We start from the raw sequence: 12,232 nt of genomic DNA, 5'->3' as shown, positions 1-12,232 counted from the left end.
CAGGGCAACCACTAGGCCCTCTGGGCTCCCCTCTCTACTCCTTTCCCCCCTGACTGCTTCTTAGCACACTGGTGGACCTCACCATTTTCCAGAGGTATCTCTTGGGGTTTGTCGAGTGGGGGTGGTTATTTACCATTGTGCTCAAGAACTCAGCCACAGAGTCACAGCCGTGACAGAGTCCACTTGCCGTAACAAGTGGGAGCAGGGAACTGGGCGCATCCACAAAAGACCATCCATTCGCCCACAGCCAGTGGGGGTGAGGAAGAGTGGATTCAGCTCTCTCTGCATGGTTTCCATGAACAGATGACTGGATGAATAGATGACTTAATAAACTAGGGGAGGTCAAAATCTAGAGAAGGCAAGTTCTCACCAGGAGCAGAACTTTAAGAGTTACCATCAGCAAGGACCCAGTATGATCTGCATAGGATGCAGGGCCCTTTCTGATTCTCATCCTTCTCTGTAAATGTGGACTTACGTCAGGACACTTCCTAGAGAGGATTTAACATGTGAGGCCGCAGGGAGGGCTAAACAAGAGTGATGCTGTTCCTGGGGTGAGAACACCACAGACATGAGATGCTGCATTATCTGAGAGCATGGGCTATAGAGCTGAGCTGCTTTGGGTTTGAATTCTAGGTCTGTCCATGCGACCCCAGGCAAGTGATTTAATCTTTTTCATCGACATGGACCTCATGCTACCTGCCTTATGGGGTCATTTTACAGATTAAAATACATGATGCAGGTAAAGTGTTCAGAAAATTGCAGCTTTGTTATGATGCATTCCCAGTGAGTAAATTCTTAGGGCACCAAACAGTTTGTGTGTGTTAGTCACTCAGTCGTGCCCGACTCTTTGCGACCCCATGGACTGTAGCCCGCCAGGCTCCTCTGTTCGTGGAATTCTCCAGGCAAGGAACCTGGAGTGGACTGCCATTTCCTTCTCCAGGGGATCTTCCCAACCCAGTGATCGAACCCGGGTGTCCTGCATTGCAGGCAGATTCTTTACCATCTGAGTCACCAGGGGTGCCCTGCCAAATAGTTTTTCAGATCCCAAAGGCAAAACATGTTTCCAGAGCCTTAGGAACAACTTGCCAGTTAGCAAGCCTAGCTTGGAGGCTCCATTCTTGGTGCTGAAAATCTTTTCCCTTCCTCTTGAGAGATCAAACCCAGGGCAGCTCACCCAACACTGATTTTAGCGAATGGCTTGTCCCAGACGTGACTAGTTGGCTATCTCCCCCCTTCCCCAGCTAACCTACACCCAGTCTCTGCTGAGGTCTGCTGGGTTGAAATGGGCACCCGCAGGTTCTGTACTCCGTCTTTTTTCTTTTTTTGGCTGCACTGGGTCTTTGTTGCTGTGCACAGGCTTTCTTCTAGTTGCAGCGAGTAGGGGCTACTCTCTAGTTGAGGTGTTCCAGTGGCTTCTCTGTTGCCAAGCACAGACTCTTAGGTGAACCAGCTTCAGTACTTGTAGTGCATGGGTTCAGCTGCCCTTCACCACATGGGATCTTCCTGGACCAGGGATTGAACCCATGTCCCCTACATTGGCAGGCAGATTCTCAATCACTGGACCTCCAAGAAGTCCCCAATACTCAGTCTTTTAAAAACCAAGAGAGATGATCCTTCCCAGTAGCTTTCTCTTTAAAGAGGTAAGTGCTCAGCCCTGACAACAGGAGTCGGTCTGACTTCTAAAGAAACGTTGAAATTTCCCAAAGCCCTCGAGGATATTTATGAGCGCCCCCTCACCACATCAGGCTTCCCTAGTGGCTCAGATGGTAAAGAATTTGCCTGCAATGCCAGAGACCTGGGTTTGATCCCTGGGTCAGGAAGATCCCCTGGTGAAGGGAATAGCTACCCACTTCATTATTCTTGCCTGGATAATTCCTTGGACAGAGAAGCCTGGTAGGCTACAGTCCCATGGGATCACAAAGAGTCAGATACCACTGAGCAACTAACACTTTCACATGACCCCCACATCACAGAGCAATCCAAGAAAAAGGACAGCTAAGTTTTAAAAAATCAAGTTGAGTCTCTTACAGTGCGTTTTGTTTTATCTGGGGCTAAAATCACTTGATCAGAAATCATCAAGTGGGCTCCAAGAGTTTTGGTTGACAGTTATGTAGAAACATATGCAGAGAGAGAGAGGCAGCTGACATACATTTGTATTTTAGCACCTCTTCACTTTCATGCGTTGGAGAAGGAAATGGCAATCCACTCCAGTGTTCTTGCCTGGAGCATCCCAAGGACGGGTGAGCCTGGTGGGCTGCCGTCTCTGGGGTCGCACAGAGTCGGACACGACTGAAGCGACTTAGCAGCAGCAGCAGCAGCATGAGGGCCTAGGTAGCGCTAGTGCTGAAGAACCTGACTGCTAATGTAGGAGACATTAAAGATGCAGGTTCGATCCCTGGGTTGGGAAGATCCCCTGGAGGAGGGCATGGCAACCCGCTCCAGTATTCTCGCCTGGAGAATCCCCATGGACAGAGGAGCCTGGCGGGCTACAGTCCACAGGGTCACACACAGTCGGATGCAACTGAAGTGACTTAGCACTTAGCACTTATTATGGGGGCTTATGGCTCTGCGGTGGGTGTTTTCATTCACACTGCTTCATTCTTGGCAACAGCCCTGTGAAACGGGAATCTTCACACAGAGTAATGTAAGCTCAGAGGTTACGTGTTTACCGATAGCACACAGTGCCTAGTGTTTACTATGGTCACTGCAGCATTTTATAACAGCAGAGCTGGTCTCTGTCTACAAGCCCAGTGCTAGTCCTGCCATACTGTAAGTATATTTTGATGACATATACGCTGTCTTTCCAGCATTATCTCGATTTATATCAAAATTTAAAAACCACGAGGGAGACAATAGAAAATGAAAGTTAAAATTTAAAGGCTAGTTCTAAACTCAGTTCCCCAACATCCCATGTTTGAAAAGTTCATCCCTACGGATATTTTCATAGCCTTATGTTTCCTGCCACAGTATTTTCAGAGAGGGTGAGACTCAGCTGTAGTCTCATGAGAGAGGCTGCCAGAGGGAGGCAGCCAATTCCACCATGCACTTGTCCACTGAGCAAAGTACTCATTTTGGAAGAATGTGCAGATTAATTTGGAGCAACTCGACATGCTAGGCGTTATGGAAACTGCTCAAGGACACGAACTGTCTGCTTCGCTCCTTCTTGGTGCCTAAAATAGGACCCGCTTCTGAACAGGCGTTCCACAAACATTTACCGAGTGAGTGAATGACCAAATGCTGTAACGGTAGTCAGGGCGCATGAAGCATCTTCCGGAGGCTGTCACCCTCTGCTCAGTCTTGTGACATGGGAACAGATACAGTGTCTCACATACTGCTCAGGCATTTTAGGGGTGATTTTTGAAAGCAGGGGCAAACAAAAACAAAATAAAACAGAAACAAACAAACAAAAAACCCAGAATCATTTCTTTAAAACTTATACCCAAAATTGGAGAAGGAAATGGTAACCCACTCCAGTGTTCTTGCCTGGAGAATCCCAGGGACAGGGGAGCCTGGTGGGCTGCTGTCTATGGGGTTGCACAGAGTTGGACACGACTGAAGTGACTTAGCAGCAGCATACCCAAAATCAGGTTTTCTGAAAAAATTTTCCCTCCTAGGTAACCTCCTAAAACCATGATTGAGAAGTCTTTCACCATGTGAAGGAAATCTGCAGAATAACAATTCATGCTATAATATAAATGGTAATGGGTGACAAGTGCAGAGATTTTCGGCCAGACACTTTTGAGCTCAAACCCTAACTTCTAAATGACTGATTAACTGTACAACCTTAGGAAAGCCCCTTGGCTCATTTCAATGTCAGCTCCCTCACTGGTAAAGTGGCATATTTAATTCATTCGGTTATTATAAGAATCAAGAAAGATTAATGTGCCAGGTCTAGAGCTTGATGCTTAGCAAACTCAGTATATGCATGTTCCCTCCCTTTCCTTGCTCTTTCCTTCTCTGACACCCATTTATTCTAAAACTGTAAAGGTAGGTGAGATGATGTCATTATTTTTTAAATGTTCTTATTCCTCCTGCTCAGAGACATTTTAAAAACATGAGTTGGAGTAGCGCTAAGTTTTCAACTCCCTTTTTTTCTTAAGTGTCAGATCTGAGATTTAAGTTCCATTATATAACAGAAAAACAGGGAAGCTGGGGGCTAGAACAGAAAAATTATTGTGATTAGCCAGGCAATGGAATTTAAAAAGTGGGTGGCTGTGGCTTTCTATTTTTCTTTCGTTACCTCTAAAAGCGGTTTAAAAAGAGATACAATCAAAGAGGAGGTGGCCCTTGCTTCTGAAATTACTGCTGTTTTAGGAGCTTTTGCAGGAACATCTGTTGGCTTTTTAACAAAGGAAACTGGGGAGGATGAAGAGAGAGTGGAGGAGACTCTGGTTCGCAAGGGAGCCACATCTGTTTGGTATTCTCCCAACCAAGAAGGCTTGACTTCTGAAATAGCCCGGGTATCCTAGTTAAATCAGGATACAGAAACAGATGAGAGTTCTTCTTTCAGCAGTAGAGATCAACAGCTGTTTATATCCTTTAATACCTAACTGAGGCTGAAGCCTTCACATCTGTCTGTATTTTTCCCGTTCTGGTTCCTCGAATCACAGTGGGGAGGAGGGGAAGTTTGAACTCCTCCCAATTCCCAGACAAGAAGACAAGAAATATGCCCGGGATTCAAAGCCATAATGCTAAGCAGAACTCCCAAATTTCTCATCCGCCCAGGGTCTGCTGTTGGCTGGAAATTCCTCTTTCACTTTATCCTGACAGACATCTTGATCATTTTCATGATAATGACTCATGGCAGCACCAAGATCAAAAAGAAGGAAAGTAGGCTAGAATCAGGGGGAGGAAGAAGCAGAGGAAATGAATTCTCATAGAGAAAGTGGCTCCAAAAAGACAAGTTTTTGCAAATACAGCAACAGTGTTATCTGAGAGCAAACAGCAGAGGTGAGCAGGATACTAATGAAGACCATCAGGGTGGTGGTGGATGGTGGTGGTTTTTACTCACCCCTATCATTTAACCCTCTTCATGGATCACAGCCTTGTCTCATGGCAAAGGGGCTTGTATAACTTAATAAAGCTATGAGCCATGCCATGCAGGGCCCCCCAAGATGGACAGGTTATGGTAGAGAGTTCTGACAAAATGTGGTCCACTGGAAGAGAGAATGGCAAACCATGCCAGTATTCTTGCTGCAAGAACCCCATGAACAGTTCGAAAAGGCAAAAATAAATCACATCAGAAGATGAGCTTCCCAGGCCAGAAGGTGTCCAATATGCTACTGGGGAAGAGGGAAGGGCAATTAATAATACTAATAGATCCAGAAAGAATGAAGCAGCTGGGCCAAAGCAGAAATCCCAGATGCAAAGAGTCAACTCATTGGGAAAGACCCTGGTGCTGGGAAAGATTAAGGGCAGGAGAAAGGGGTGACAGAGGATGAGATGGTTGGATGGCATTATCAACTCCATGAACAGGACTTTGAGCAAACTCAGGGAGATACTTAAGGACAGAGGAGCCTGGTGTGCTGCAGTCTATGGCGTTGGAAAGAGTCTGACACAACTTAGCGACTGAACAATGAATGTTTTAATCTTGGAAAAGTTAAACAGAGAAAATTAAACCCCATGGAAGGCAAGGTGCAGGAAATACCCAGGAATGGTGATAATGGGTTTTAGAGACGTTTGCTTACTTTGATCACCAGCACCATACCATACACATGCTGGAACTTTATAAGGATTATTTTTCTATCCATCTATCCATCCAACAACTTGCAAAGCACCAGGACGGGACTTGGTGCTCAAACAGTCAACTGAATAAGACATACTCCATAACTTTAAGGGGTTTACATTCTGAAAGATGACAGTCTTCGCAGAGGAGATGGTACAAAGGAATGAGAATTCACTAGACAGACATGTTAGGGGATTTCAAAGGAGAGAATGACATGGATAAAACCAGAGAGATAAGAAACAAACTATTCCTGGGGAAGGGACGGAAAGTATTCTGGGCAGTATAAACAAGAAGAATGGGCGGAGCTTACTAAAAGTACAGATACTTAGGCCTCACCTAAGAGATTCTGATTTAGTTGTTGAGGGAGAAATTTTGAAAAGAAGACCTGAGTAATTCTGATATATACAAAAGTTTGCCAACTCTAATGTATACAGATGAACATTTCTCGAAAGATGCTAACAGTATTCCATTAAGAAAGAAGGTACCAGGTTCAAACTAGGATATACTGAAAGTGAAAGTGTTAGTCGCTCAGTGGTGTCCAACTCTTTGCAACCCCACGGACTGTAGCCTGCTAGGCTCCTCTGTCCATGGAATTCTCCAGGCAAGAATCCTGGAGTGGGTAGCCATTCCCTTCTCCAGGGGATTTTCCTGACCCAAGGATCAAACCCACATGTCCTGCATTAGCAGGCAGATTCTTTTACCATCTGAGCCACCAGGGAAGCCCCTACATACTACCATATACTTTTCTTGGAGATTTGAGTTCAGTTCAGTCGCTCAGTCGTGTCCGACTTTTTGTGACCCCATGGACCACAGCACCTGGCCTCCCTGTCCATCACCAACTCCCAGAGTTTACTCAAACTCATGTCCGTTGAGTTGGTAATGCCATCCAACTATCTCATCCTCTGTCATCCCCTTCTCCTCCTGCCTTCAATCTTTCCCAGCATCAGGGTCTTTCCAAATGAGTCAGTTCTTCACATCAGGTGACCAAAGTATTGGAGTTTCAGCTTCAGCATCAGTCCTTCCAATGAATATTCAGGACTGATTTCCTTTAGGATTGACTGGTTTGATTTCTTTGCAGTCCAAGGGACTCTCAAGAGTCTTCTCCAACATCACAGTTCAAAAGCATCAATTCTTCAGCTTTCAGCTTTCTTTATAATCCACCTCTCACATTCACACATGCTGCTGCTGCTGCTGCTGCTAAGTTGCATCAGTCGTGTCCGACTCTCTGCCACCCCATAGACAGCAGCCTACCAGGCTCCTCCATCCATGGGATTTTTCAGGCAAGAGTACTGGAGTGGGTTGCCAGTGCCTTCTATACATGACTACTGGAAAAACCATAGCCTTGACTAGACGGACCTTTGTTGGCAAAGTAATGTCTCTGCTTTTTAATGTGCTCTCTAGGTTGGTCATAACTTTCCTTCCAAGGAGTAATCATCTTTTAATTTCATGGCTGCAGTTACCATCTACAGTGATTTTGGAGCCCCCCAAAATAAAGTCTGTCACTGTTTCCACTGTTTCACCATCTATTTGCCATGAAGTGATGGGACCAGATGCCATGATCTTTGTTTTCTGAATGTTGAGCTTTAAGCCAACTTTTTCACTCTCCTCTTTCACTTTCATCAAGAGGCTCTTTCGTTGTTCTTCACTTTCTGTCATAAGGGTGGTGTCAATTGCATTTCTGAGGTTATTGATACTTCTCACAGCAATCTTGATTCCCGCTTGTGCTTCACCCAGCCCAGCATTTCTCATGATATACTCTGCATATAAGTTAAATATGCAGGGTAACAATATTCAGCCTTGACGTACTCCTTTTCCTATTTGGAACCAGTCTGTTGTTCCATGTCCAGTTCTAACTGTTGCTTCCTGACCTACATACAGATTTTGCAAGAGATTTCTTGGAGATTTAATGCACATTAATATAAAGTCCTTCAGTAAAGAAATCAGTTTCACTCAGCATTTCCCAAACTTATTTTTCCATGGGAAAAAAAAAAAAAGACAAAACATACGCACCTATTAAGATCTCTCAGAACACTTTTATACTGTGAAGTCCATATTGGGAAGAGCTGAAACAGTGGATTCTGATCAAGTGAGCATGCCCCAAGCATGCTGCTACTGCTAAGTCATGTCAGTCTTGTCCTACTCTGTGCGACCCCATAGACGGCAGCCCAACAGGCTCCCCTGTCCCTGGGATTCTCTAGGCAAGAGTACTGGAGTGGGTTGCCATTTCCTTCTCCAATGCGTGAAAGTGAAGTCGCTCAGTCGTGTCCTACCCTTAGTGACCCCATGGACCGTAGCCTACCAGGCTCCTCCGTCCATGGGATTCTCCAGGCAAGAGTACTGGAGTGGGTTGCCATTGCCTTCTCCAATGCATGAAAGTGAAAAGTGAAAGTGAAGTCACTCAGTCGTGTCCGACCCTTAGTGACCCCATGGACTGTAGCCTACCAGGCTCCTCCATCCACGGGATTCTCCAGGCAAGAGTACTGGAGTGGGTTGCCATTGCCTTCTCCTGCCCCAAGCATAGTGAATGGCTAAGGAAACCATTTAGAAAAAGAAAGCAAAGTCAATTACTCTGAGAGATCCAGCAGCATCCACTGATTTCCTCTGAAGTCTAAAATCACCTATGATGTCCTATTTTCCAAGGAGACCGCCAGAAGCTTCCTCGCCCTTAAGTAACACACCAGGCTCTGTGATGTTATTTCTGGTCAGCAACTTTGTGTGGTAACCACAGTTGCCAGAGAGAACAGAAGTGCCCAGAGTTCAAAGCATCAAAGAACAGAAACAGAAGGGGGAGGACAACAAGGAGGGATCCTTGCCCAGATTTATTTATCTTTATTGCTATCACATGTTCTGCACAGAGCCTTGGCAGTGGCTTGTAATGCTTTCGGAAAAGACAAATTCCTCCCAGCTCCAAAAGAAGCCTCCAACAGTCAATGAAAATGCAAGACGTGCGCCAAGGAAATTTCTACTCCTCCAAGGCACCAGTTATACAGCCAGGGGAGTTTCTGAAACCTGCCTTCTTCCTCCTATGCTGGCAAGTCGACCAAGGGGGACTGTGTTATCATGCATCCCACCTCCTGCCCTACAAGAGCCAGCAGAGAGAAAGTGCAAGAGGAGATCAGGCAAGGCAAGGCAACGCAACAGGAGGGATCTGAGCAAACTGGTTTGTGTGCTGAATATTTCAAGATGGACATACTACTCTAGTCAAGTTATATATGTTTTATTTTTATATAAGCAATTACTTCCATACACCCCACCTCAACTTCCCATATGCCACATGGGGACACATGCCGCCTATAAAGGTGATTTCAGCAATGTGTTTCAAATGCTTTTTCTGTTTTTTTTTTTTTTTTTTATACCCCAACCTTCTCAGATCTTTTCAATAATATTTTGCAGCAGCATATGTATTTTTTCAATCATTCTACAAATAGTTCCTCAGTGCCTAAAAGGTTCCAGGGCACCATTCTGGGCATCAGAGATACAACAAGGCAAGGAGGAGAGTGTTCATCTCTATTGACCCAAAGGCCCTAAAACTGAATTGTAAATTCATCCTGCCAGGTAGGCAGATCCAATGATCAGCAGCATAAAGAAATGAAAGACATGGAAAAGGTCTGGTCCTTCCCCTTGAAGAGTTTCATGGTTTTTAGTACAAAGGAGATGAAAGCATTTACATTCCAAGTGTCTGGGTTGGTCTAGTCACTCCATCATGGTCCAGAGTTAATAGAACAGCCAGGAATTAATACCTATGATCAGGGAAGAAGAGAATGCCAGGATCTTGTTTCTCCAAAATGCCAATTACCTGTTTGTTCAACTCCCAAACAAATCCATGGATTTCCACATTGGGATTTCTCATCCTGAGAGATGACTACCAATCACTGCCCTGGAGTTAGTGTAACTAACCAGTTAATTAGCTCCAAATTAAAAATCTCACTAGGAACTCTGGGTGGGTTTGGAGTCTAATCCTAAGGAAGTCAATAAGATCAAATTTAACTTCATCAAGCCAGTGTTCCCCACTACTGAGGACCACAGAATAATTATAAGTGGTCCACACGTTTTTTTTTTTCCATAAGGTCCTTAGATATGGAAAAAGAAACTGCAGGTACGTGAATGATGGGATTTAGGGAAACAGTGACATGGATGCTATCCAGCATTCAAAGGCAGGCCGCTTCAGAAGAAGCCTCTGCCAACTTTCCAAGCTTGGGTGGGATGTGACAAAATAACCAGGCAGCTGATCATGGACTTACCCACACACGTTGGAAAGATGTCTTCATTGTTGATCTGGACCTCGATCCAGTCCATGAGAAGGTTCATGTACTGGGGGGCCGGCAGGGCAGTCGGCTTCTTGTACTTGAGGTCATCCTGCCACCGGTATTCGTACTTGGGGCCCCCTGACATCACAGGGCAGGTCCGTTCGGTACAGAACTCACAGATGGTGCCGTAGATGAGGTTGATGCGATTGAAGAAGTCCACCACGTGCACCGCCACCCAGTCATTCTGGTCCTCCCCGCTGGGCAGCTGCACAGCTGCCTTCAGGTCCACGCCCGAGTTGAGGGAGGCCTGAGCCCGTTTGTGGAGTTCGAACCTCTGCGTGCCAGGTTCAAATTTCCTCTTTGGCCGGAAGGTCTTGTCCTTGTTGAACACCTGCTTCAAGGCTATGGACATGGTCTGCTCCTTCTCTCCCTTCCTTCGGCAGGAAGGAGAAAGGCCACTGGGACTTTTCAGTGAGAGATCGCAACCCAACAGGGGTTTCCACTGCCAGCCCTCTGGCCCCAGTCTTGCGGTCTGCAGCTCTCAGTCCCTTTTAGATAGCCCTTTCCATCTTCCTCTTGAATGATTTCCAGGGGAGCTTCATGTTTCTTCCTAAAGGTAGGAGAGGAAAAGTGTCTCAGTAGTGTTCCATCTGTATTTAAGAAATAGCAAAAGGCTTAGACCCGATTTCCACCTTGCTTCTGACTGTGCCCACTTACATCCAGGTATAATAATGTAGAACTCAAGCCAAACCCTTGAGAATCTGTATTGGTGATCAAATCATACAACCCAAGGTAAAAAGGTATCACATCCTTTTTCTTTACGGCCTTAGTCAAATCTCTGACAATTTTTTGCTAAGTGGTCATAGTTTCAATGGGCCGCTCCCAGGTATTAAGGATGAACATGATAGTCAATAACATCCCCATATGGTCCTTTTTAGAGTATCTGCCCCACTCTTCACTACCCTTGAGTAAGCATGAGGCCACGACCCCCATCCTCTTGGACACACCTGATTGGAGCAAATTTCCCTGGAAACTTGGAATCAGGATCCAGCCTTTGTATTATCCCTTAGAAGTGACGGAAATTGTGTCTTCTTGACACTATTTACAATAGCCAAGACAGGAGAACAAAAGACTGGTTCCAAACCTGGAAAGGAGTATTTCAAGCCTGTATATCGTCACCCTGCATATTTAACTTATATGCAGAGTACCTCATGTGAAATGCTGGGCTGGATGAAGCACAAGCTTGAACCAAGATTGCCAGGAGAAATATCAATAACCTCAGGTACCCAGATAACACCACCCTTACAGGGCAGAAAGCAAAGAAGAACTAAGAGCCTCTTGATGAAAGTGAAAGAGGAGAGTGAAAAGGCTGGCTTAAAACTCAACATTCAGAAAACTAAGATCATGGCATCTGGTCCCATCACTTCATGGCAAATAGATGGGGAAACAATGAGACACTTTATTTTCCTGGGCTCCAAAATCACTGCAGATGGTAATTGCAGACATGAAATTAAACGACACTTGCTGTTTGGAAGAAAAGCTATGACCAACATAGACAGCATATTAAAAAGCAGAGACATTACTTTACCAACAAAGGTCCATCTCGTCAAAGCTATGGTTTTCCCAGTAGTCATGTATGGATGTGAGAGTTGGACCTTAAAGAAAGCTGAGCACTGAAGAATTGATGTTTTTGAACTGTGATGTTGGAAAAGACTCTTGAGAGTCCCTTGGACTGCAAGGAGATCCAACCAGTCAATCCAAAAGGAAATCAGTCCTGAATATTCATTGGAAGGACTGATGATGCTGAAACTGAAACTCCAATATTTCACCACCTAACACAAAGAACTGAATCATTGGGAAAGACCCTGATGCTGGGGAAGATTGAAGGCCGGAGGAGAAGGGGATGACAGAAGATGAGACAGTTGGATGGCATCATCAACTTGATGGGCATGAGTTTGAGCAAGCTTCGGGAGTTGGTGATGGACAGGGAAGCCTGGCATTCTGCCGTCCATGGGGTCACAAAGAATCAGACATGACTGAGCAACTGAACTGAACTGAAGACCTAAGACATGGAAACAATGTAAATCTTCATTGACAGATGAATGGATAAAGAAGATGTAGTTATATATATACACAATGGAATATTACTCAGCCATAAGAAGAGTTAAATAATGCCATCTGCAGCAACATGGATGGACCTGCAGATTACCATACTAAATGAAGCAACTCAGGCAGAGAAAGACAAATACCATATGATATC

The 12,232-nt window shown here is 45.1% G+C and overlaps 1 protein-coding gene across 1 annotated transcript in view; it reads right to left on the bottom strand.

Moving 5' to 3' along the window:
• The window catches only part of MOB3B (MOB kinase activator 3B), a 140,087-nt gene extending 129,564 nt beyond the window's left edge, over positions 1–10,523 (bottom strand). Inside the window, exon 1 of the mRNA XM_068974330.1 lies at positions 9,967–10,523. Coding sequence (XP_068830431.1) covers positions 9,967–10,384 — 418 coding nt within the window. The 5' untranslated portion in view covers positions 10,385–10,523. The remainder of the gene's footprint in view (positions 1–9,966) is intronic.
• Positions 10,524–12,232: the final 1,709 nt, after the last annotated feature.

Source organism: Capricornis sumatraensis, chromosome 6 (assembly GCF_032405125.1).
Source record: "Capricornis sumatraensis isolate serow.1 chromosome 6, serow.2, whole genome shotgun sequence".
NCBI lineage: Eukaryota > Metazoa > Chordata > Mammalia > Artiodactyla > Bovidae > Capricornis > Capricornis sumatraensis.
Note: the sequence above shows the minus strand (reverse complement) of the source record. Positions and strands in the feature narration are given on the sequence as shown.